Source organism: Rhinoderma darwinii, chromosome 7 (genome assembly GCF_050947455.1).
Source record: "Rhinoderma darwinii isolate aRhiDar2 chromosome 7, aRhiDar2.hap1, whole genome shotgun sequence".
Classification (NCBI taxonomy): Eukaryota; Metazoa; Chordata; class Amphibia; order Anura; family Rhinodermatidae; genus Rhinoderma; species Rhinoderma darwinii.
Window position 1 is genome coordinate 122,135,839 of NC_134693.1, and position 27,481 is coordinate 122,163,319.

The following is a 27,481-nucleotide window of genomic DNA, read 5'->3' on the forward strand; positions in this document are numbered from 1 at the left end:
TTTCAGCAGTTTTCTTGAATTTGTAAGCGATGTTTCTTAGGGTGTGCGCCCTTCTTAAATGGAAACCTGTCTAGATTTATGGGTTTGTCACATTATCAAATTTTTTTTTCTTTTATGGCCCGTCAATCTGACAGGTTGTGGAGGTCCTGAGAACAAGGGCCCCAGATCCTCATTCTTGGCCAGAGAGCAGAATCCGCACGTGCTGTCGCTCTCCATACAGATGAATGGGAGTGTCGAAAACTGCAACTCTGAGGTGCCACAACACTTGTATGTTAAAGTGGGCTCCCGATGACCGTCTTTAGTACTTGGAGGTTTTATATAAGGTTAGCTCTGTGGAATTAAACTACAGCTCTTGTCTCTATGTTTTATAGAACGGCTGGATCGTAAGGAAGGTGTCTTCTGTACCGCAACTCCGGCCGTTCATTCCCTACATCATAGGACGCTGCTCGGCGTCTGGAGTGTTTTTTTACATAATTAGCCTTTAATTCTATTCAACGAGCGCCAAATTTTCTAATAGGATTTGTGTCATATGGATTATGAACCTATATGAATTCATTTCTTTGTGAATGTAACCTTTTGCACTAATCTTTGTAAATAGTTTGTTTAATAAGTCATTTAAAGGGGTTGTTAAGCATTAAAAAAAAAAAGCTTCTGCTTTTTTTCCTCCCAGACACCGGCCACGGACAGAAGTGGCGCGGTGTCTGGTATTGCAGCTCACTTAAATGATCTGCAATACCAGACGTAGCCTATGGACAAGAGTGGCGCTGTCTCTGGCAGAAAATAAAGCAGATCCTTTCATCTAATCCTGGACAACCCCTTAACGTCAAGTTTGATAAGGGGGTAGCATGAGCCGGTGATAAGTTTAAGGTTAATATTTTCGGAACAGTTGGTAACGTATAGGTGCAGTCAGTGGTTATTTGCTTCACGGTACCTTTGATGGTTGAGGTTCTTTGTTTATAATATTTCTAAATTCATTATAGTAACTAATGCATTTGAACGCACATATATATACCATTGGTATGGTGTCAAATGTATTTAAAGAAGGTGAAATTATTTTCTCCTATCATATTCTACCCCTTCCCCAGGTACCTGCCTTTTTTGCATTATTATTTTTGCTATAAGAATATGCACTAACAATGTCTGGAGCCTGCAGTCCATGTATAGCATAGCACTGACTAAAGAGGACCTGTCGCCTCTCCAGACATGTCTGTTTTAATAAATACTTGTATTCCCTATGAAATCACAAGTCTGTAGCATCTTTTCTTAGTACTCTGTGTTGTACTGTACCTCTGTTGTTCCTCTTACAAGCCTATAAGTAAATTGACAAATTGATAAATGTCCAATCAGAGCTCAGTCTCATTCTGTATAGGGACACGCCCCCCAACTGGTAACACCCAGTTGTCAATTTACTTATAAGTTTGTAGGAGGAATAACAGAGGAACCGCACAAGGCAGATTTCTAAGGAAAGATTCTCCAGATTTGTTACATTATGGAAAATACAAGTAGTTACTAAAACGGACATGTCCGGAGATTTGACAGGTCCTCTTTAAGCGATGCAAGCAGGAACTTCCCGATCGAGAAGCCAGGGAGGAACAACACAATTGCTGGGCTAAGAAACCAAAATTTTAATATCTTAGAAAAAGTAAGTGGATTTTGCTATAACTAAGAATGGATTGTACATCACCATGTAACTGCTGACCAGCAGGATTATTGGTGACGGCTGGAGTGCTTCTTTAAAGGGGTTGTCTAGTTTTGAACAGTCGGAGAGCAGAAGGAGCTGAGCAGATTGATCTATGGGAAATGATTCAGTATAAGTTCATTGATTCACCTCCCTGCTCACTGTGGGCTTATGAATGAGTCTAGTGGGCGGGTCACTCAATGATTGACGGCTATCTCTGTATGAGTCACTACATTGAAAGATCTTTAACACAAACCCAAATCTTTTCATAAAAAAAAAAACCAACTCACTCTTGTATAATGATATAGCATGTAAAATGTTTACTCTACATCAGTGGTCTCCGACCTCGGGCTCCTCCGTTTTTGCAGAACTACAATTTCAAACATTCCGTGATCGTCTGTGGCTGTGAGGACGTGCTGGAAGTTGTGGTTTTTTTCAACAGCTGGAGAGCCACAGATTGAAGATCATTACTAAACACTTGTCGTCCATGTCATATTGCAAGTTGCTGGTAAACACGGCTAGTTACTGCCCTTCTGATGTAATTTGGCCTTTTAGATGCAATGCAAATCGGGGAAATACAATAGCTTGCAGATCTGCCTGGTTCTGTCGTTGGAAAATGGGCACCTACGTAGCCTTATTAGAGACATCATTGTCCAACCACAGTTATTACCATGTTAAATAATGGCCTGTCAGGGCATGCTGGGACTTGTAGTTTTGCAACAGGGGGTTTCCAGCCAGTAAAAAATGATGGCCTATCCTCAGGGTAGGTTATCAATTGATGATGGGTCGGGGTCTGATTTCCGGGACTCCCGCTAATCCGCTATTTTGAACGGGGTTCCGCTAAATTTCTTCTTACTCACTGTGAATCTTCGTCACGCATTTAGCGGCGATTCACAGGTATTGCAGCCTTCTCGCATTGAAGTGAATAGGAGAAAAGGCTGCGATACTGTGACCCACCTCTAAATGCGTGTTGAAGATTCAGTGAGCAAGAAGAAATTAAGGGAAAGCAGCGCTTGAACAAGCGCTGCGGTCCCTTCAAAACAGCTGATCGGCGGGGGTCCCGGGAGTTGGACCCCAACCCATCAGCTATTGATGGCCTATCCTGAGGATAGGCCATCAATTTTTATTGGCTGGAAAACCCTTTTAAAGACCACTGGTCTAGACTATGGCACAGTTTTAGATGGCGTTTCATCTACTACACTGTGTTTGCCTTCGTAACATGTCCCTATGTGGTACCAGATGAGAAACAAAGGGGAAAATGTATAAAAACTTGTGCGAAGATAAATGGATTACTTACCTATAAGCAACCAATCCGATTCCACCACTCATATTTCCGAAGCCCTTTGTCAAATAAAATCTGCGACCTGATTGGTTGCCATGGACAACTGCTCCACTTTTCATTTACTTCAGTTTCTGATACATTTACCCCACAGACTATGCTTGAGATAATTGCCTTGCATTGATTGATTTTTTTTCTTCTTGTTTTAATGTAAAATGTTTATGGTTTGTGCCTCAAATTCTCCTTTATATTGATTGAAGAATTAATCATAATTTATTATGAAAAATTAAAATATGGTGAGAGATATATATATATATATATATATATATATATAAATTATTTTATTTCTATTCTATACTGGCAAGCCTTATTTCAGGTCTTAAGGGGGATGTCCACTACCGGACAACTGATGACCAATCCACCGGATAGGTCGTCAGTATATCATCGGTGCGGGTCTGACACACGAACCCCTCACCAATCAGCTGCTCCGGCTGCCTGCGGGCACCGGATGTTATGGCACAGTATACAATGTAAAGAGCCGGATGCAGTTGGCTCCGTACATTGCATAGCGGTCGTGCTGCCGAACTGCAGCTCTGCCGCTATTCCATGACCAGAGCGATCTGCTTCCGGCATGGATGTCCGGTGGCAGCAGGAGCAGCTTAAAGGTGCGGGTTCCGGGTGTCGGACCCCCACAGATCATGTACTGATGACCTATCTGGTGGATAGGTCATCAGTTGTCCGGTAGTGGACAACCCCTTTAAAGTACAGGTAGAAAATGGGTTGGCTGATCCTATATATAGATGATGTCACATCATTGAGGCACAAGACACATTCTGCCCCGTAAGTTGCAGTACTAAATAGAATAGCAATATAATTGAGCATATTTACAATGGACTCTAGTTTGTATGCACTAACCATGCATCTACTTTCCTTTCCATGCACTGAGTAGCTGGATTTGGACAATCCCTTACAGATCGCCTCCATGATAAGGGTACAGGTGTTATATTACCACTATGGACAATTGTGCCCATTTCTCTGTCCTCCAAGCCAGGTGCCCTAAGACTACGACCACACCTTGTGATTGAAGTGGAGTTTTTAAGAACCTGTCATACCTTTTTGGAAGTTCTGTGTATCTGTTATGTGGTAATGGCACAAGAAAGCATTTTACTAAACAGACTCTGTGGATTTATTTTTTTGAACACTAAAATTCTATGATTCCATTTTCCTTGGTTTACTATGTCGCAGCTACAGCGCATCTCCTGTTTGCAGATGGTTATGATACGGAGCTATGGCTATTATAGCATATGTCCTATCACATCTCATGTCACCATCTTACTATATCCTTGCTCACATTCAGAATAAACTATAAGCAGTTGCAAAGGGGTCGCCCTATCTTAATTTGGGTCTGGAAGCTTTAGATTGACACACATTTCTCCTGAAGCAGCCACTGTTGGACAAAAGTGGTATTGCGTGGCGCATATTAAAATTAGTTCACTAGAGCGGAAGCCACTGTTTACACCAGCTTTCCACTCTGGCTAATAGCAGTGGACCCTCCTCTATTATGTTGATATGGACAGGGATTGCCCTTATGGAACAACCCTTTAAGTAAGCACTAAATCTGCTCTAAGCACGTCCTCTAGCGAAATTGACAGATTCCATTATATGAAGATGCTGCAGTGTCCCTTTTGGACCAGATCAAGGCTGTGTACAGTGTAGAGCTGCTCTTGCACGTGGCTGATATTTTTTCCCCAGTTTAAGTGCATTGAATAGAAATATTTTAGCATTTCCCAGCTGCCCATATTAATGTTAAGGTCAATAGGAAATGTAGTGATCTTGCCAAAGCAATTTAGAGTTTTTATTAACATGAGGCAATAAATACATATATGTAAACTGTACGCAACCATCAGCACCGACCACCAAATCTCCTCCTCCAATGTACTTTTCATTAAATAACATGATTACTTCCAACATTCAGTCAATGCTTGCAGCTTTACTTTAATAACCTGTCCATCAGATCGGTAATAAAAGGGAGTTCGGTTGGGGTCTAACATCTCGGACCCCCACTATTTCCAAGAAAAAGGGGCCACAAAGCCTAGTTCTCGGCCGGAGAATAGGATAGGCATGCGCTGTCACTCTACATAGAATGGGAGCTAAGTAAACTGAACGTGCTTATTCGGCTGTTTCTGATTGTCCTGTTCACAGTGCAGAGAACTGGTTTGTCACCCCTTGTTCTGCCCAACAATGGGAGTCCTAGACTTTGGAACGCCACCGTACTTATTTTTATATCCGGTCTGATTGACCGATTATAAAAGTTAAAAAGTGGTTGTCCAAAAAGCGTTTATTGTATAGCGTGCTTTATAAGGAAACTGAAATGTAACACTGACGGGCTTGTTGCACGGCTTCCACCAACAAGACAAATGTACCAATTGACATTAATAAAAGGCAGCTTTTTTTATTTTCCGATGTTATAACCAATCAAATAATTTCCTGAGAATAATATGACTGAATCATCAATAAAAGTCAGTCAAATAGACCCACAGGCACGCGTTGCGGAACTTGATGCAGAGAACCCGCGCCAAAACCGCACTTAATACTGTGTTTTTAGATGCGTATTTTACATTTTGGTGCTTATAGCCTGTGTATTTTTATGCGTTTTTCTTAAAAACTTGTCAAATACAATTCTGAGACGGAAACGCAAGAAAAATTAACATGCCGCAAACTTTAGAAACTGCACTGCAGGACATCGCACTCCTGGAACAATTCTGCATTGCTTAGATTACTTGAAATTGAATTTACTTTGCTGGTACTGTATTGTGCTGTGGATTTGCAGCAAGAAAATCTGCGCGGCAAATACACACGTAATATGCATCGTGTGCATGTGGCCTAAGGAGTAAGGAATTCCCCCTGCCGAATCTTTTCTACTCCTCCTCTCCGCAGTCAGAAGAAAGCACAAATATCTTCCCTTATAATGGTGGATCGTTACCAGGTCCGTACTAAGTTCCCCTGTCCATACAGATCATATTCCTTGTACAGGATGTAATTTTTCAAGCTGTTTGGCAGAGGGAGAAATGACATAAAAGCTGGACAGCGCAGGCGGAGTCTTCCCATACACTGCCGGATCTTCAGACGACACAGATGTTTCAGGGAGCGCGGATTGGCTGAAAAACAGAAGGAAACTGGAAATGTTCTGCCCACAATGTTTTTACCCCCCGCCCCCCTTCAATTTACCATTCCTGCAACAACCATTATGAGTTTGCCATCAATATACCAGCCTGTCCAGTGCCAGGGAGAGATGGCTTTCTGTTAGTTCTCAATAGCATTAGGGAGTTTCATGTTCTCTTCCTATTTCTTTTTTTTTTTTTTTTTTTTTTTCATAAAAAATAAAATAAATAAACAACAATAGAAAACATTCCCTAAACTGTGGGGTGTCCTATAGGGGTCGCAACGATTGGCAGTGCGTACCTATGACTGAGAAGCCCACATGCGCTATTCAGTATAATGACTCCTATGACGGGGGGCTGCCTTCTCTCCTGGAGATTTCCTACCCACTACAGCGCTGTGTCTGGAAATTTCGGTAAAGCAGGAAAACATGGGGACGGGTAGCTGCAATCTGTTGTGTGTTACTTACTTGAGATGGAGTGAATTTCAGGCCAGATCTTCTGCTTTACAAGTGTGTCTTGAAGCTTAGAGCAAAACTCCACTTGGCTAACATAGTCCAGCATGACCCGAACAACATGCCCGGAGAGGTGCCGGAGCCACGTCAGAGTGATGACCTCACAAAACTAAGAATGAGAAAGTGACAGGAAGATTTGAGATTTGGTCAAATAGATTATGATATATGTACCTGTGGAAATTGTTGTCCATTCATCCAGAAGAGAATTTGTGAGGTCACAGTCCTGCTAGGAAACAAAAGGCAGAGCCCAAACTCTTCCCACAAAGTTGGAAGCTACAATTGTCCAAAATGTCTTGTTATGCTGAAGCATCAAGATTTCCCTTCACTGGAACTAAGGGGCCGACCCCTAAAAAAAACAACCCTTTAGCATTATCTTTCCTACACAAAAATTTACAGTTGGCACAAAGCAGTCAGGCAGGTAACGTTCTCCTGGCATTCACCAAACCCAGTCCCTCAGACTGCCAGATAGAGAAGCGTGATTCATCACTCCACAGAACACGTTTCCACTGCTCCAGAGTCTAGTGGTGGCGGCTTTACATCACTCCATCCGACGCTTGGCATTGTGCTTGGTGATGTAAGACTGGCATGTAGCTGCCCGGCCATGGAAACCCATGCCATAAGTCTCCCTGGGCTCAGTTGTGCGGCTGTTAATGCCAGAGGAGGTTTGATAATCTGCAGTTGTTGAGTCAGCAGAGCGTTGGCGACTTTTATAGCACTTGGCGACCCCGCTCTGTAACTTTACGTGGTCTGCACTTCGTGGCTGAGTTTCTGTGGTTCCTAAATGCTTCCACTTCAGGCTGGGTTCACACGAGCATGTTACGTCCGTAAAGGACGGAACGTATTTTGGCCACAAGTCCCGGACTGAACACACTGCAGGGAGCCGGGCTCCTAGTATCATAGTTATGTACGATGCTAGGAGTCCCTGCCTCACTGCAGGACATCTGTCCCATACTGTAATCATGTTTTCAATAGATCCACGGAGAGGCAGGGACTCCTAGCATAGATATTTTTCTTCTTCTACATATTCATACATATTCATAGAACATATGCTTCATGGCCAAAAGTATGTGGATATTCCTCCTTAATATTTAGTTTAGTTGTTTCCGCCACGATCATTGCAAAAAGGTGTATAGAATCAAGCACACAGCCATGCAAGCTACATAGATACTAAGTAGTATGGGTTGTATTGTAAGGATTCGTGGCTTTAAACGTGGACCCTGTGATAGGATGCCACCTTTGCCACAAGTCAGCTCTAGAAATTTCTGACCTACTAGATCTACTTTGATCACCTGTAAGTGATATTATTGTGAAGTTCTGTTCTCTAGGAGTAACAACTCTGCCACAAACTCACAGCGGGCCGGCAATGCTAAAGTGCCTGGCACGTAAAAATCTCCTATCTTGTGTTCCATCACTCACTATAGCGATCCAAACTACCTCTGGAAGTGACATCAGCACAAGAACTGTGCATGAGGAGCATCAGAAAATGGGTTTCCATGGTCGAGCAGCTGAATACAAGCCTAAGATCATCATGCACAATGCCAAGTGTCGGCTGGAGTGGTGTAAAGCACGTCATTACTGGACTCTGGAGCAGTGGAAATGTGTTCTCTGGAGTTATGAATCACGTCTCATTATCTGGAAGTCTGATGGGCAAATCTGGGTTTGACGAATGCCAGGAGAGCGCTACCTAGTTGAATGTAACTGCTATAAGTTTTGGTGGAGGAGGGATAATGGTCTGGGGCTGTTATTTAGGGTTTGGCCCTTTAGTTCCAGTGAAAGGTAATGTTAATGCGATAGCATATCAAGACATTTTAGACAATTGCGTGTTTCAAAGTTTGTGACAACAGTTTCTGACTGGGCCCCTGTGCACAAAGCGAGCTCCATAATTGACATGACGTGATGAGCCTGGTGTTGAGGAACTCGAATGGCTACACAGAGACCGGACCATAACCCCGGGACGCCAATTGTGAGCAAGACCTTCTCATGAAATATCCGTGTCTGGCCTCATAAATGCTCTTTTGTCTGAATTGGCACAAATTCCCACAAACACACTCGACAAAATCCTGTGGAAAACCTTCCCAGAAAGAGCGGAGGCTGTTATAGCCACAAAAGGTGACCTAAGCCATGGTTTACAAATGGGATGTCCAACAAGCCTATATAGGTGTGATGGTCAGGTGTCCACGTACTTTTTGCCATACTAATAGAAGAAACTTATGTTTTACTTGGATGATCTGTTTACCGTTAATTGGGAGCTTTCCTGTACCCCTGCTTATCAATGCTACCGTATTAATAAATGTCAATGTGTTGGATAAGTCAACCATATGAATGTAATAAATACCATAGTATCTTTGATAACGGTAGAAGTCCATCCTTCATATCCAAGTATAGAATGTACATTTTTTCCATGAGGACACTCAAAACATTTATATACATCGTAGCCATAGTTCAGTAACAGCCTTAGCATGACCTCATCCTTGAGTGCATACTGCAGGGCCGAGGGGAAATGTAAAGGGTTGACTCTGCAGACATAGTTTACGTTACTCCCGTGGCGAAGCAACAGGTCAACCAGTTCATAATTGGCCATTCTTAGAGCCAACTGCAAGCAGTTGACTGGGTCTTGGTTGGGAAGAGCCCCGGCCTCTAGGAGAAGCTTAGTGGAAGAAATATCACTGTTGGAAACTGCAAAGTACAGGGCTGACTTTCTCTCATCATCGTATCCCTTGCGAACCCTTTGCGCCAGCATGAAATTTACATCGAAACCAGATCTGAGGAGAAGATCCAGGCACTCGGGTTGTCCTCCTGCAGCTGCTGAGTGAACTGGACTGATGCCACTTCTTTTGATGACCGTAATGTCAGTGACTGGGATCAGCATCCGTAAAGCCCTGCACGTAAGAGACAGAAGACCTTAACCTGAGGACATCCAAGTAAATGACTAGATGTAATGTGACCATGTGAAATCTGTTCATTCCTGAAACATAATGAAAATATCATCTCCTCCCAAAGGATCTATTCGGACTGCACTTTAGTTGTGATGGGTGTAAGATGAATGATAGATGATTATATAAGATTGGGGCTGCAGGGAGTTGAGATGTAAATATAAAAAAAAAAAAAACTTACCCTATTGAATTTAGCCGCTTCCAGCTCGCCAACGGTTCCCGATCCTTGCTACTTCCGAGGCAATAAAAGGACGTGACATCCATGCAGCCAATCAGTGCCCGCCATGGTTACATTTTGTCCCTGTCCTGCTCGGTGACTTGACGTCACATATACGCAGCACGGAAATAGAGCACCCATTAATAAGGTGACTATACTACAAAGTTTTCTTTATTTTAAGGGTACGTTTGCACACGGCAGATTTGTTGCAGAAATTTCTTCGACTGAATATCTGTTTTATACATTGAAATGAGATTGTTTCCGCAACATGCGCATTGGCTCTTGCAGAAATCTTTCAGATAAAAGTGACAGTCGCAGAAAATTCTGCAACAAATCTGCAGTGTGAGAATTTACCCTATGGCCGGACTCACACGAGCGTGTTCGGTCCGTGATATACGGTCCCTATGTCAGCCGCAAGTCCCGGACCGAATACACTGCAGGGAGCCGGGCTCCTAGCATCATAGTTATCTATCAAGCTAGGTGTCACTGCCTCTCTGGAACTACAGTCCCGTACTGAAAACATGATTACAGTACGGGACAGTTTTCCCGCAGCGAGGCAGGGACTCCTAGCTTGATAGATAACTATGATGCTAGGAGCCCGGCTCCCTGCAGTGTGTTCGGTCCGAGAAATGCGGCCGACATACGGACCGTATATCACGGACTGAACTCGCTCGTGTGAATCCGGCCTAAACCTTTATGCCTCTGCAACCTCATCTGCCTCATATCCTGAAAACCCCCTGGCCTTACATGTTATTGTGCTGGGTAACAGAAAGGGTATGTTCACACGCAGTATTTTCAGACGTAAGTAGGGGGTGTTTTACGCCTCGAATTACGCCTGAAAAAACGCCCCTAATACGCCTAAAAACATCTGCCCATTGCTTTCAATGGGTTTTACGATGTTCTGTTCCCACGAGGTGTAATTTTACGCGTCACTGTCAAAATACGGCACGTAAAAAGCCGCCCGCCAAAAAAAGTGTATGTCACTTCTTGGGACGCTTTTGGAGCCGTTTTTCATTGACTCCATTGGAAAACAGCTCCAATAATGTCCGTAAAATACACAGCGAAAAACGCGAGTTGCTACCAAAACGTCTGAAAATCAAGAGCGGTTTTCGCCTGAAAACAGCTCCGTATTTTCAGACGTATGTTGCTAAGCCGTGTGAACATACCCTAATACCCAAACATTATTCAATGAAACTTCTCCCCACTGAAAAGCTCTAGATCTGCTACCATATTTACGGTGTGTTAGAGGTGACCAGCAATAAGGGTATGTTCACACGGTCTATTTTCTCAGCCATTTTTTTGGACCGCAAACGCCCCCGAAAAACGGCAAAAAATACGGGGGCTGAACGTCTCCAAACATCTGCCCATTGATTTCAATAGGAAAAATGGCGTTCCGTTCCCACGGGGCATTTTTTACGCAGATGTTTTCAAAAACGGTCACGTAAAAAAACGCCTCGTAAAAAGAAGTGCATGTCACTTCTTGAGCCATTGTTGGAGCCATTTTCCATTGACTCAATAGAAAAACAGCTCAGAAAACGGCCATAAAAAACGCTGCAAAGACCGCTAGTTGCTTAAAAAGCGTGTGAACATACCTTCAGTGTTTGCCTCGGAGGTCTAGGTCTAAAGCTGGCCATGCACTTTATTTTATTGCATATTTTTTGCCATAGGGAGGCATAGATAAGTGGCTGCCAAACACTGAAGGAACAAGGGATCTAACTTTAACAAAACGTGGGTACACTTGAAGTGGCCGTAGGCTTCTGCTCCACATCCACACTGCCCTTGTTTGCCTGCCGCAACATTAAATGAAAATTCTACTGAATGGTGAGTGCAGGTTGTGTGGGAGTGTGGATTTTCTACTTTTTACTATTGGATCTGACTTTAATATGACCAATCCTTATTTCCTCCCATGACATTTGATATTCATGTGTCCCCTTACACTTTACATTGTGATTCTTGTGTGGAGAAGGGCATAGGCAAGCAAGGAATCAATGCATCTAGTACGATCGGCAGGAGAAATCACATAACAGTAAGGGTATGTTCACACGCACTGTTTTCAGACGTAATTTGGGCGTTTTACACCTTGAATTACGCCTGAAAAAACGGCTCCATTTCGCCTACAAACATCTGCCCATTGCTTGCAATGGGTCTTACGATGTTCTGTTCCCACGAGGTGTAATTTTACGCGTCGCTGTCAAAATACGGCGAGTAAAAAGACGCCCGCGAAAAAGAAGTGCATGTCGCTTCTTGGGACGTATTTGGAGCCGTTTTTCATTGACTCCATTGAAAAACAGCTCCAATAACGGCCGTAAAATACGCCACGAAAACCGCAAGTTGTTAAAAAATATCTGAAAATCAGGAGCTGTTTTCAGGCAAAAACAGTTCCGTAATTTCAGACCTATTTTGCTAAACCGTGTGAACATACCCTAAGAATGTTTTCACTTTCCAGCAATGGTTTTTGATATAACGGTTGGCACAAGAACAGGAATCTTCAGGTGATCAACATCTTATAGACTGACTAGAGGCAGCAAAGTGACCACTGGACCCCAGGTACTTGGCACCATACCACCCGCCACCAGGGATTGTCTAGGGCACTAAGCCACTAATAAAGATAAAATATTAATACCATTAATAACAGGGAACTATTATTAGTGCCCATACACAATGGGGTAGTATAACTATATACACAAGAATAGACCTGTTCTCCTTGGAGAGCGCAATATTATCTTGTTCTCCCTCTAGGAGAAGCAACTGATTCCCCTGCAGAGGCACAAAGAGAAGTGGGTACCTGGGATCAAGAGTCAATAACACATTAGAATAATTAATGTGGTTACCACAAACACCGCCACCCTTGTCCAGGGACTGTTTCTGGTATTGCAGCTCAGCTCCATTCACTTGTTGAGGTGCAATATCAGACATTGTCCATTAGACAAGAGTGGCATTATTCCATTTAAAATGCGCAAATGCATAATAAAGAGAAGGCGTAATGTGTACTCACAAGAGATGCCCTCGGTATGCCGCTCTGTGTATAGGTAAGTGACCAGAGTGCTTTGGTATATTGGCATCTGCTCCATACTCCAAGAGCAGAGATACAGCATCTGGGTTACCAGCCGCAGCTGCTTCAAATAGAATAGATGCGGAGTCCGAGGCTTGTGCTGAAACACAGGCTCCTAGAGTAGAAGAATGAAGAATAGAGATAAATAGACAGACACTATGCGAGAAAAAGACTATGGTAGTGGTCTCCTACCTGTGGCTCCCATCAGACCTCTGATCTATAGCATCTACCTTATTCTATCTTTTCCCAGCAATCACAGAATGGCAGCCTGACCCCGGTGTTGTAGGAAGGATGACCTGAATTAACAATAGGGTTGCCCGTGGCTGAAGTTGGTGTGTGGCGCAGTCTATTCCCTTCCATGCTCATGGTATATTTTTATTATAATGATAGTTTGCACACATTATTGTGTATGTAATATGTATATTGTGTCAATACCCCATCTGATTTATTGGGCAACATACATTGCAGAATATTCCACTTCTTTGCCTTATAAACTCCTGGGTTCCTTTCGCAGTATGTTTTGGGTCATTGTCCATCTGTCCTGTGAAGCGACGTCCAATCAACCTTGCTGCATTTGGTTGAATCTGAGCAGAAAGTAAATCCCTGAACACTTCAGAATTCATCCGGCTGCTTCTGTCTTCAGTCACATCATCAATAAACACCAGTGATCCAGTGCCTTTGGCAGCCATGCATGCCCATGCCATCACACTGCCTCCGCCATGTTTTACAGAGGATGTGATGGCTTTGGATCATGAGCCGTTCCAAGCCTTCTCCATACTTTCTTCCTCCCATCATTCTGGTACAGGTTGATCTTCGTTTCATGCTGTTCCAGAACTGGGCGGCTTCTTTACATGTTGTTTGGCAAAGTCTAATCTGGCTTTTCTATTTTTGAGGCTGATAAATGGTTTGCACCTTGTGGTGAACCCTCTGTATTTGCTCTCATGAAGTCTTCTCTTTATGGTAGACTTAGATACTGATACACCTACTTCCAGGAGAGTGTTCTTCACTTGGTTATATGTTGTGAATTGGTTTTTCTTCACCACGGAAAGGATTCTGTGATCATCCACCACTGTTGTCTTCCGTGGACGTCCAGGCTTTTTGAAGTTCACGAGATCACCAGTGCGCTCTTTTTTTTCAAGAATGTACCAAACTGTTGATTTGACCACTCCTAACATTTGTGCTATCTCTCTGATGGATTTCTTCATTTTTTTCAGCCTAACGATGGTCTGTTTCACATGCATGAGCTCCTTTGACCTCATGTTGTGGGTTCACAGCAACAGCTTCCAAATACAAATGCCACACCTGGAATCAACTCCAGACCTTTTACCTGCTTAATTGATGATGGAATAACGAGAGAATAGAACATGCAGCCCATTAAATAGCTTTTGAGATAATTGCCCAATTACCTTTGGTCCCTTGAAAAAGAGGCAGCTACATATTAAAGAGCTGTAATTCCTAAACCCTTCCTCAAATTAGGATGTGAATATCCTCAAATTAAAGCTGAGCGTTTGCACTTTAAGCCCATATTGATTATATAACTGTATATTCAATATGATTTAGTAAACAGCTAAAATGGCAAAACTTGCGTCACTGTCCAAATAATTCTGGACCTAACTGTATACGTTCCCGACAAGATACAGGAACTATAGGATCTGAATGATTGGGAAGCACGTTTTGTTAGAAAACACCTGCCTGGCAACAACTTCATGTGATGCGTCTCCTTAGAAGATGCCATATATTGTCTAACTCTACAATAAAACCAATGGGATTTACAGTAGAGATTGCAATCACAACCAAGCCCCTTATCTTTTATCTTGACAGCAGTCCCAACACTCCTCCTTGCAACTGATTCACATAGAAACCTGTACTGTCCATAGGGAACTCCAATGACATAAATCCGTCATAGGGAGAAGTAGAGTTGGGGCTGATCTAATCTTTTTAGTTTGTATCATATATTCTTTATTCTACTGGATACATTCTCGGCGTTACACTATACACTTAATAGACGCAGACCGACATCCAGAATATTGTCAGATCTCTTTGCAAATGTTCCTATGGGAATAAAACATTTACATCTTTTAAACTTCTTTCCAATTACAGACAAACGTTCTGGTTAACCGAGATCAAAGACTCATTACTCGGATTCATGAACAGCATATTTCAGGCAGAAGAAAGAACATCAGTGCTCACAAGGTTTTCTTTATCACACCTTCGCTCTGTCAGTTGCAGCATTTTCATTTTTGTTAGGCCGTGCTACTAATAGTATCCGATTGAGTTGTGTGTTCATGACATGATTATTCCCACAGCCCTTCTCCCGGAGTACTCTGTATACACTCCTGCGTCTCGGGCACTGTACAGAACATGAGTTTCTCCCAGGGTTGCAGAGGTCGCAATTGCAACCAGGCCCTGAAGCCTGGGGAGACGTCTATCCACAGTTATTGCGGTAACTGGGTCCTATGTAGAAAACGACAGTAACAGTGTACTTACCCTCCCCGCTCCTGAGTCTGGGCCGGGTGCAGCGCTGAGTCCTGACACCTTTCAGCGTCACAACGTTACGTGCACCGTGCACAACGTCAGGACCCAGCGCTGCGTCTGGAGCTGATGAGTACACGACTCAGGAGCAAGACGGGTAAATATATGAATACTGTGTGCTGGGGCCCTGTATCTGATCCGATCATGTGTGATACGGTCTGCTGAGGCTTGTATCGATGTCTTATTATGTGTGTCTGCTAATCTGCTGTATCTAATCCTATCATGTGTGCTACGTCTGCTGGGGCCCCGTATCAGAGCCTACCATGTGTAATACTGTCTGATGGGCCATGTAGCTAAGCCTATTATGTGTGCTACTGTCTTCTAAACCAATGTATATAATTCTAAAGGCCCTTACACTGGCCGACACTCGTTGATCGGCGCTCGTTTGCTCCTGTCACACGGAGCTGTGGTTGAGGACGAGCGGTTGTTACTCCGATCGCTCGTCCCCATACATTATTATCATGTCGGCAGTGCGTCTCCCTGTTTACACACCAAGATGTGCTGCCGACAACGATAATATTTCACTTTTTTAAAACGATACGACCAGCAGATGATCGAGCTCGTTCATCTGCTGATCATTCCCCTGTTTACACAGGGTAATTATCGGCAATGAGCATTATACGAAGGCTCGTCTGCCCGATAATTGTCCTGTGTAAAACCCCCTTAACAGGATTACATTGGCTGCTCAGATAGTATCACACATATCATGTGTGATGTCGTCTGCTGAGTAGCCTTACCTAATGCTATACAGTGGCGTAGCTATAGGGGTCGTAGTCTAAGGCTGGGTTCACACGACCATGTTACGTCCGTAATGGACGGAACGTATTTCGGCCGGAAGTCCCGGACCGAACACAGTGCAGGGAGCCGGGCTCCTAGCATCATAGTTATGTACGATGCTAGGAGTCCCAGCCTCACTGCAGGACAACTGTCCCGTACTGTAATCATGTTTTCAGTACGGGACAGTTGTCCGGCAGAGAGGCAGGGACCCCTAGCGTCATACATAACTATGATGCTAGGAGCCCGGCTCCCTGCAGTGTGTTCAGTCCGGGACTTGCGGCCGACATACGTTCCGTCCATTACGGACGTAATGTGCTCGTGTGAATCTGGCCTTATAGATATGCTGCCTCCGATATATTTTTTTTTGTGAGGGGGAAAACATATGTCTTGGGGATTGTGTCCCTGATCTTTTAAGACCCCAGCAACACCACCAAAGCAAGAACAGGGCATTTATATGGCTAATAAGACAACCACACTGTGCTCTATTATATTTTCATGGAGAGCGTGAACAACAGGGAACATTGAACTCCTGGACGTTATAGACACTTACGCTTTGTTTACACGCAGAGGATTTGCTGCAGAAATTTTCTGCTGCAAATCTGCTACGTGTGAACTTAGCCTTATCGGTCAGGTACCTTTTTGAATGAGTAACTCCATCACATCAGTATGTCCATTCTGTGCAGCCAGAGCCAGAGGAGTAAGTCCAAAGTTACTGGCATAGTCTTGGTCAGCTCCTGCACGAAGTAGAAGGCCTGCAATGTCTTTGTGCCCCAGTTTTGCCGCCTCGTGGAGAGCAGTCCGGTTATCAGCACATGCTAAATTTACATTTGCATTATGACGCAGTAAAATAGACACTATATCGTAAGATCCGTGGCGTATTGCTGAAAAGAGAGTACAATATATTTACACACAATCAGGCTTCACCAGTCTCTCTCCTACACTGAGGTTTGTAGGTGAGAGCTGTCGGCCTGGAGTCCAGGTATTTAGCTCAGAGCATTGCTTGGACTAGATACATTGTAGCAAACCTTCAGCTATAACAAGTAGTATGTTCAGCCTTTGGATGTAAACAAGAATGTTGTCATTCAAAAGCAGCAAGCAGAGATCTTGAAAATGGTGAGAAATTGAAATACAAAGGATATTAAAAACGTACATAACTTTGCATTATACAGTGATTAAGTGTTATGTACATTGGACTGGAAAATAGGCTATCCAAGTCTCAGTCTGAGCAGAATTAAAGGTGTTTTCCAGACAGTAAAAAAATGATGGCCTATCCTCAGGATAGGCCATCAATAGCTGATGGGTCGCGGTCGGGGTCCGACTCCCGGGACCCCCGCCGATCAGCTGTTTTGAAGGTGGTTCAGAGCTCATATGAGCGCTGCTTCCCCTTCATTTCTTCTTGCTCACTGTGAATCTTCAGCATGTATTTAGCGGCGATTCACAGGTATTGCAGCCTTCTCCCCAATTAAAGTGAATAGGGTAGAAGGCTGAAATACCTGTGAATCGCCGTTAAATGCGTGTTGAAGATTCACAGTGAGCAAGAAGAAATGAAGGGGAAGCAGCGCTCGTATGAGCTCTGAACCACCTTCAAAACAGCTGAACGGCGGGGGTCCTGGGAGTCGGACCCCGACCCATCAGCTATTGATGGCCTATCCTGAGGATAGGTCATCAATTTTTACTGGCTGGCAAAACCCCTTTAAGTGTTTAAGATGTGTTCTGTAAGTATTTTCATCTTGCAAATTCCTATTCAACAGTGAAGAATTACCTATGACCATTGGAGAATCTTCTGTGTCATTTTTGGCATCGGGGTCACAGCTGTTTGACAACAAGAAGCCGACATTGTCCAGTCTACAGTGGTCAACAGCCAGAAACAAGGGGGTTTCACCTTTCAGGGTCTCCTGCTCCCAAACGCTATAGTTAGAGGCTGCAGCAAGATGAGGGAACAAAACTGCTTATAAATAATATATAACGTCTGGTATCCAAAACCTAGGCCAAACCGGCCTTCAGACATCTCCTGGCCTGCGTGAAAATTCTTCCCCATTCATAATCAATGTCTATGAGGAACATAGTCTGAGAGAAAATGGCATCCAGGATAGAAATCATATACATATGTTTACTAAGATCTGAGCAGTTCTGGCGGAGTCGCCTGGAAATAACCAAAAATGTAAATCCATACTTTTTACAAATTGACAAGTGTGATTAAGGGTAAGGCTGGGTTCACACGACCTATTTTCAGGCGTAAACTAGGCGTTTTACGCCTCGAATTACGCCTGAAAACACGGCTCAAATACGTCGGCAAACATCTGCCCATTCATTTCAATGGGTTTGCCGACGTACTGTGCCGACGACCTGTCATTTTACGCGTCGCTGTCAAAAGACGGCTCGTAAAATAGAAGTGCAGGACACTTCTTGGGACGTAATTTGAGCCGTTTTTCATTGACTTCAATGAAGAACAGCTCCAAATTACGGCCGTAATTGACGCCTCGCAAAACGCAGCCAATGACTCGGGAGCTATCTGTGGCTCTTGGGCCATCTGGATGTGGGTCCCCAGCTGCTGGCATCTGCAGATACTATACAGTTTCTCACTAGCTACAGTACTAAAGGTTGGGTACTTCAGCTTTAAACCTTTAAAAGAATTGTCTGATGAAAGCAACCCCTTTTTTATATGGAACTTGGCACAATGATCAGCTGATCACTCTAGGTCTGGCTCCTCTAACCCCCGATGATCAGCTGTTATTGCCAGGGGACTCAGTGTCTGGCTGGACACTTCCTCTGCAACGGCCGTAATACATGGACGGACTGGGTCTGCCAGCCCAATCATGCTGACTCATAAAATGACCCCCCTCTATTACTTGCATATACCTTAATGGACAACCCTCTTTAATTCTTATGTAAAAGGTCCCAAAGTCCACTGTGTTTCCATTTGGCTTAATTTTCTAAATACTCTGGATGAGCTTTCACTCTTAGGCCTGATTCACACGAACGTGTTAAACGTCCGTGGGACGGCCGTTGAAACAGCGGCCGTCCCACGGACCTATGTAATTCAATCTGGCCGTTCACACAGCCGTTGTTTCAACAGACCGTGTGAAGGGTCCGTGAGAAAATAGAACATGTCCTATCTTTTCACGCATCACTCCATAGACTCTCAACTATGGGGGATGCGTGACATTGCGTCCCGCAGCGCTGAGCACGGATGCACCTCGGACGTGAAAAACGTCAGTCCGAGATGCGCAGCGCTCATGTGAATCAGGCCTAAGGGTATGTTTACACGGCCCATTTTCGGCCATTTTTCGGGCCGTAAACGCCCGAAAAACGGCAGAGAAATCGGAAGCAGAACGCCTCCAAACATCTGCCCATTGATTGCAATTGGAAAAACGGGGTTCTGTTCTGATGGGCCGTTTTTTTTTTTCAAAACGGGCGTGAAAAAGAAGTGCAGGTCACTTCTTGGGACGTTTTTCATACTCTATTGAAAACCGCTCCAAAACGACCGTAAAAAACGCCATATGAACGGCCCCATTGAAATACATGGGTCCGTGCAACGGCCATTGTTTAACAGCCGTCACACGGACGTATACTACGTTCATGTGAATAAGCCCTTAGGCCTTATTCAGACGAATGTTCTATACGACCGTGTGCTGTCCGTTAATACAACGAACAGCACACGGACCTATGCAATTCAAAGAGGCTATTCAGACATGCGTGATTTTTCCCACAGGATGTGTCCGTTGTGTGAAACTCACTGCATGTCCTATTCTAGTCCGTTTTTGCGGACCACGCTCTAATTAAAGTCTATAGGTGTGGGAAAATCACGAACAGCACGTGGACGTCATCCGTGTGCGGTCTGTATTTCACGCAACAGTTGCTAAAGAAATGTTGAGAGAAAGTATATAAATAAATGTGCTTCAACACTGACATAAAAAAGCCTTAGGCTAGATTCACTCGAACGTGTCCGTTTTGCGTGCGAAAAAAGCGCAGCGTTTTTCATGCGTTGCAGTTGTGTGTGCCATCAGTGTTTGTTTTTCCGTGTGGTATCCGTTCTTTATGGCAGTGTTGGTGCACAGTTCTTTATTTATCTTTCTCTCAGCCTTTCCTTAGCAACTGTTGCTTGAAACACGGACAGCACACGGATGACGTCCGCGTGCTGTCCGTGATTTTGACGCACCCATAGACTTCAATGGGCGCGTGGTCCGCAAAAATGGACTAGAATAGGACATGCAGTGAGTTTCATGCAGCGCAAACATGCTGTGTGAAGTATCACGCATTTCTGAAAAGCCCCATGGAATTGCATAGGTCCGTGTGCTGTCCGTTGTTTTAACAGACAGCACATAGACGTATACAACGTCCGTCTAAATAAGGCCTTGGTTTTACACAGTGTTGGGCGGCAGATGTCACATGTGAAAACTAGAATGATCTGATCTGGATCTGATCCGTTGCACTGTGTGAGCCATTTGATCCATAAAATGCACTAATAAAGTCACTCACATTTGAATGTTATTTCCAGGATAGTTTTATCTCCCTGAGCTGCAGCCTCATGAAGTGGAGTCCAGCCTCTATCATCCGCCTCCTGAAATGCTGACTGGTGGACGCACAACTTTCTTAACGTCTGTTCGTCACCTGTGAGTAAATCAAGTTCTACTGAATGAATGAATTTCTCGTGATATTAAGACCAATTGTGACACTAGAAGATTAACAGTGTGTGCATGATGACCAGCAGACCATCAGTCATAAAAACACGATGGGAGAGATAATAAATGCCCGTGCACAATGCGAACAATGCGCAGGTCTCTCCCCCAGTGCAGCGTGCAACAGATTAATGTAGTTAGAAAAGTGTTGCAATGCAGGGGCTTCGTAACATGGTAGCCAGAACGCCATATTTGTTAGGGTATGTGCACGCGGCTTATTTTCAGGCATTTTTCGTGCCATGAACGGCAGAAAAACGGCAGAAAAACGGCAGAAAAATCGGAAGCAGAACGTCTCCAAAAATGTGCCCAATGATTTCAATGGGAAAAACGGCATTCTGTTCCGACGGGGCGTTTTTAAAAACGGCGCGTAAAAGGACGCCCCATAAAAAGAAGTGCATGTCACTTCTTGAGCCGTTTTTGGAGCCGTTTTTCATTGACTCTATAGAAAAACAGCTCCAAAAACGGCCGTGAAAAACGTGAGTTGCTTAAAGAAGTCTGAAAATCAGGACCTGCTTTCCCTTGAAAACAGCTCCGTATTTTCAGAAGTTTTTTAGTAAGCGTTTGAACATACCCTTAGGGTATGTGCACACACACTAATTACGTCCGTAATTGACGGACGTATTTCGGCCGCAAGTACCGGACCGAACACAGTGCAGGGAGCCGGGCTCCTAGCATCATACTTATGTACGACGCTAGGAGTCCCTGCCTCTCTGTGGAACTACTGTCCCGTACTGAAAACATGATTACAGTACGGGACAGTTGTCCTGCAGAGAGGCAGGGACTCCTAGCATCGTACATAAGTATGATGCTAGGAGCCCGGCTCCCTGCACTGTGTTCGGTCCGGGACTTGCGGCCGAAATACGTCCGTCACTTACGGACGTAATTAGTGTGTGTGCACATACCCTTATTGTATTTACACTAGAAAACTGGCGTAAATACATTGACAAATCTCATCCAATTTATGGATCTGTACCACGGACCTGAACAGTCACTCACAGTAAAGCTGGCCGTACATCGGGGATTTCAGGCGCCCGTTTTCTGAATGACATGTCGTTTACGTGTGAAGATTGTCGTTCTGGGTGACATCACCATAAATTAAAACAACAAATTGCCAATTGATCTCTGCCTTGAACTGTGGTCTGGTCTTCTATTGATGGGATGCAGATCTGTTGTTTGATATGAACAACTTTCCAAAGACTGCACCCGACAACGACCCAAAAAATCCAGCATGGCAGATGAAATACTTCCACAGATATTGGTCTGTGGTCTGTCACGCTTTTTCGTGTCACCAGAAGGCGCTGACAGTCTGCAGAAAATGGTGTAAATCGGCTGTCCAAAATCTCAAATGTAAGGTTAGCTTAATTTCCGCTCAGTATTTATGCAGCGCGTGGATAAGATTTGTTCAATCTCATCCACTTTGCTGCTACTGTATTTGCTGCGAATTTTCCGCAACGAATTCCATTGTGGAAAATCTGCAGTATTTATGCAACGTGTGAACTGGCCCTAAGGCTGCATGCCCACAATCGTATTGCGTGCTTTATAGTTCCTTGCGGGATGACATGCACCAGAGTAAGGTCTGATATGTGGCATCCGATGGAGCATGCCACGATTTCAAAATCTCTGAATACTGCCTTACTTTTATACAATGATGTGTATGGCGGCCATATTCAAGATGTTTGTGAGTTTACTTATTGATCGTGTATCAGAAAGTCTTTTAATTCACTAGGAACTAATGAAGCCAAAAGGCTAAAGATTATTGTGTTTTCTACATCAACACATTGAGTATGAACACTACTATGACATGTTATAAAGGGGGTTTCATCATAGATGGGGCTCGGGTGCCCCATATATTAGTCATAGCAGAGAGCTGCCAACAAAAAAAAAATCTCATGCGCTGGCAGAGCAAGCCGGGCCATGTAATACTACTGCTATAGGGGAAAAGTGTGGCTACCGCAGCTTCCCTGGACTATCTCACCAGGAGATGTACCTGCGGCGATCGGCTGACCACTGGCCCATGACAACCTCTTTGATAACATATGTCAATTAGACATGTCAGGAGGACCACATTGATTGCGGTATGGTCACTAGGAACTCCACAGAGGTCAAAAACAAATGTTTCTCGGCACCCCTTGAGACAAGTTTAAAATAAAGATGTATAAATCACCTGTATGACCTTGCTGCTCTGAATTTTGAATACGAGAATGTCATACTATATACAGTATATGATGACCATGTCGTAGAGGAATCGGTCATGTGTATTGATACATACCAACCCGAATAGCCGCTACAATCGTTTCATGTTCATAACTCATGAAGCAGGAGCTGGCAAAGTCAAAAAGAAATCATTATTATTAATAAACACCCCGATCAGTGATAACATTAAAACCACTGACAGGTGAAGAGAATAACATTGATTATATAGTTACAATGGCGCCTGACAAGGGGTGTGGTATATTAGGCAGCAAGTGAACAGTCAGTTCTTAAAATTGTGAAATTGTGTTGGAAGCAGGAAAAATGGGCAATCGTAAAGGATCTGAACTAGGGCTGAACAATTATGACCTAAATCAAATCAACCCCTGACACTGCCCCCCCCCCACAATATATTGCCCCCATAGAGTAAGATGCACCCCAAGGCTGCCACCACATGGTATAATGCCCCCATAACTGCCCTCCACACAGTATAAAGTCCACCATAGCTGCCCCCACACTGTATATTGCCCCCACAGCTGCCCCTAATAGTGCCTGATAAAAATAATAATATACGTACTCCCCTAACCCCGTTCCAATGGCGAGTGGAGGAGATCCCTCTGCTCCTCTGCGCCGAGCTGCACATGACGTCACTGCCTCGCATCCAGCGATACATAGTGAATGGTAGAGCAGGGACCTTATGGCCTCCTGCTCTACCATCGGATTCAACTGTATCTGTGTCCTGAAGATGCAGATACAGTTTAGAAAAAATAATTTATAAAACCAAAATACGCAAGATGACGCCGATTAATTGCGCTGAATTTTGATTTCGATTATTTTTAAATTAATTGCCCAGCCCTAATCTGAACGTGTTTGACAGGACCAAAATTGTGATGGCTAGCTGACTGGGTCAGAGCATCTCCAAAACGACAGATCTTGTGGGGTGTTCCCGTTATACAGTGGTAAGTACCTAACAAAAGTGGACCAAGGAAGGACAAACCGTGAACCGGCGACAAGGTCATGGCTGCCCAAGGCTCAATAATGTGCAAGGGTAGCGAATGCTAGCCTGTCTGGCCCGATCCCACAAGAGCGCCTATAGCACAAATAGCTGAAATAGTTAATACTGTCTATGATATATAGGTGTCAACACACCCACAGTGCATTACAGCCTGATGTATGGGGCTGAGTAGCCACAGACTGGTCAGATTTCCCATACTGACCCCTGTCCACTACTAAAAGCACCTACAATGGCCAAGTAAGAATCAGAACTGGAGCATGGAGCAATGGAAGAAGGTGACCTGGTCTGATCCATCATGTTTTCTTTTACATCATTTGGAAGGCTGCGTGTACATGAAGAGATGGCACCAGGATACACTACGGGAAGAAGACAAGTCGGTAGAGGCAGTGTGATGCTCTGGGCGATGTTCTGCTGGGAAACCTTGGGTCCTAGCATTCATGTGTCTGTTACTTTGACATGTACCACCTACCTAAATATTGCAGCAGACCAAGTACACCCCTTCATGGCAACAGTACCCTAATGGCAGTGGTCTCGTTCAGCTACATAATGGCCTCTGCCACACTGCAAAAATTGTTCAGGAATGGTTTGAAGAACATGACAAAGAGATCAAGGTGTTGACTTGGCTTTCAAATTCCCCAGATCTCAATCCTATTGAGTGTCTGTGGGATGTAGTGGAAAAACAAGTCCGATCCATTGAGGCGCCACCTCACAATTTACAAGATTTAAAGGATCTGCTGCGAACGTCTTGGTGCCAGGAACCACAGGAACCTTTAGAGGTCTTGTGGAGTTCATGCCTCGACGGCTCAGAGCTGTTTTGGCAGCACAAGAGGGACCTACACAATATTAGGCAGCTGGTTTTAATGTTATGGCTGAACAGTGTTTATAGAGAGAGCATTACCTATGAATATTAATCCTTTTAAACAGACCATGCCCAAATCCACATACAACATAAAATCTTGTGTCAAAGTCATATCCATAAATATATTTATGGTAATGTTTTACCAGGTTCAGTATCACATATTTCACCTAATGTAAGGCACACTGTAATCAGGCAAAAAAAACAACACAAAAAAACAACAGGGTCAAGAAGAAAATGAAAGCTACCTACCATGACATGTTGAAACTTAAACTATATTCAACATTTATGGCACATCCTGTGAATATGCCATAAATGTCTGATAGATGCAGGTCCGCCCTCAGTGGAATGGTGGCCGGGAATAAGGAAACAGCCGAGCTCGCTGTGCTGATCAACTGGGTTTGAAAGCGGGTGTAGTGGCTGGGCAAAGGATTATATATTGTACGCTATATGAATCAGTTTTGGAGAAACGTTTAGTGTATATGAATAATAATTTATGTATTGAGTAAATAAGAAGCTTTCCCGGTAAAGTTGGGAAATCTATAGAGTATACACCGAATGATTTATGTGATCTATTGCGTGGCGTAATTTCATAAAGTAAATGTGAAAGCGGAAGCCATGGGCCCAGCAGATGGTGATCGTATTGACTTAGTGATAATATATTAATGTGAAACATTACTATTACCTGTTGTTTTTAATGGTTTCCACAATAGAATCCTTTTTGTAGACCTCTTGAAGGCTTTGATGTATAACATATTGAGCCGCAATATCGTCATCGTCACTTAACGAGGGCAAATCCATGTTATGGCATCAGGATTTCACACTGGTGGGGAACAATACTGAAGAAATGATCTGATCTTGACCCTCCATGTTACTGGACATTGTATTATGATGGAATTTTTCTAAAATTCAACATGTTGCTGACTCCTTGTGGTTATACTAGTATAGGATTAGAGTAATTGCTATATATTAACTTGTTACTTTACGAGAGTTCAGAGTCTTTCTTTTTGTAGCATCTCTATGCAAAACAAACACCTACAATAAAGAACCTGACCCCAGAAGACAATCCCACGCTATTTGCATTAGTTCATGTTCACTCTACTACCGGTTTAGGACAACTATTTTACGGTTTATGTTTTATTGTTCAATTTTGGGTCAATTTTGATTAGGAGTGAACATGTGGACCACCCGCATTATAGTTGTCACTTATGTAAGTTTTTCGATTTGTATAAGGCCCCTTGCACAGCGTGTTCGGGAAATCTTTTCTACTGTACGCCTTTATAGATCGAAAGGGGAATTGGATCGCAGCACAGAGAGGTGTAGCTAGCGGAGGAGCGGTGTCGGCCCTGGGCCCACATACATGCTGGAGACCACCCACCACGGCTCCAGATGGCGAACAACAGAGGTCGCGATAACACCTTTACAGGCGTCGTCGATGCCTGTAAAGGAATATTCACACTTTGAAATCAGCCTCCTGCATCTTTATATGCATGAGTGTGAATGCTGAGCTGAAGAGGGAAAGCGGAGCCACGGTACCCCGTCCTAACCCTCCCTTCCCTGGACCTTCACCTCTCCACGTCACGGCACTGCTCCACAGTGAGCTTCCCTCCCCCTGACGTCAGGAGGAAAGCTTTCTTTACCGTTCTCTGCAGAGGGCCGGCTCCATCACGCAGGGCCCTCAACAAGCCTAATCGCCATGGAAACAAGGGAGCTCCTCCGGCTCCCTCACCTGTTCCGGTGCTGTGACTTGGCCAGTACTGGGCACTACCTGCAATGCTCAGGCTGCTGCCATATCCTGTTGCCCAATCGCAAACCGGAAGTCTCAACGCCCAGGACACCCCGGCTGTCAGGATAATGTAGGGGAGGTAGATTATATAAACCGGATACACATTGGGGATCAGTAGAGGACACTGCTCATTTACTCCCCCCATGTCCTCTTCTGTTATGTCTGTATAACATGTCATATAGACCTAGCAGAAGATGACATAGGGGTGTAAATGACCAGAGTCCTCCACTGACAGTCAGATTGTTCTAAAGGGGAATTCCTGCTAAAATCCTCTGTCATCAGGCCTATTTATCGGAGGGGAGGGGGCCCATTCAGACCTCAGATTTGTTTTGCATCCCTGTACTGAACCCCTAGCTACACCTCTGCACAGATGTAAACATTACCTAAAGAAATATTGGACATAATAAGGAAACTTTCTGAAAACTAGTCCATAGAAAAAGAAGGTCAGTTACCTATTATAACCAAGTGGCAGGTTTTACTAAAAAACATTATAAAGGAACAACATTACTTTGGTTGAGTTTACAAATCTCCCTTAGAATAAATGTCCACCTTTTAACGGGTCTGTCGTTTAACATGTCTTTTTAGGGTACAACATTTCATACGATATCTTTATGGCTTTTTGTGTTTTGTATGGGATATATTCCATACAAAAACCCAAAAGACAAAATACACAAGGCTGCATGACTAATGCAGATATACAAGAACAGTAAGGGTATGTTCACACGGCGGGGGTCCGTAACGGCTGAAATTACGGGGATGTTTCAGCCTGAAAACATCCCCGTAATTTCAGCCGTACCGGCATGTGCAGGCGCTT

At 43.9% G+C, this 27,481-nt stretch overlaps 1 protein-coding gene across 2 annotated transcripts; it reads right to left on the reverse strand.

Annotated features, from left to right (window-relative positions):
- Positions 1–4,799: 4,799 nt before the first annotated feature.
- Positions 4,800–25,682, reverse strand: ASB14 (ankyrin repeat and SOCS box containing 14). Of its 2 annotated transcripts, none has more exons than XM_075833925.1 (9): positions 25,567–25,682; positions 23,090–23,142; positions 20,621–20,752; positions 17,904–18,062; positions 16,777–17,022; positions 12,776–12,947; positions 8,966–9,509; positions 6,586–6,739; positions 4,800–6,115 (listed from the first exon to the last, which is right to left on the reverse strand). In XM_075833925.1, the coding sequence occupies exons 1-9, from the start codon at positions 25,680–25,682 to the stop codon at positions 5,937–5,939; spliced, it is 1,755 nt and encodes a 584-aa protein (XP_075690040.1). In that variant the 3' UTR covers positions 4,800–5,936. The 2 variants fall into 2 exon arrangements, with proteins under 2 accessions (XP_075690040.1, XP_075690039.1); XM_075833924.1 differs by having other exon boundaries at positions 20,621–20,773.
- Between the last annotated feature and the right edge of the window lie 1,799 nt (positions 25,683–27,481).

What these genes read in the sequence shown, in the direction of transcription:
- ASB14 (XM_075833924.1), bottom strand. Translation starts at nt 25,682, where the DNA reads ATGGATTTGCCCTCGTTAAGTGACGATGACGATATTGCGGCTCAATAT. An exon ending in CCTGGAAATAACATTCAAAT is followed by an intron (nt 18,063 to 20,620) that starts GTGAGTGACTTT and finishes ATCTTGCTGCAG; the next exon opens with CCTCTAACTATAGCGTTTGG. An exon ending in GCATACCGAGGGCATCTCTT is followed by an intron (nt 9,510 to 12,775) that starts GTGAGTACACAT and finishes TCTTACGTGCAG; the next exon opens with GGCTTTACGGATGCTGATCC.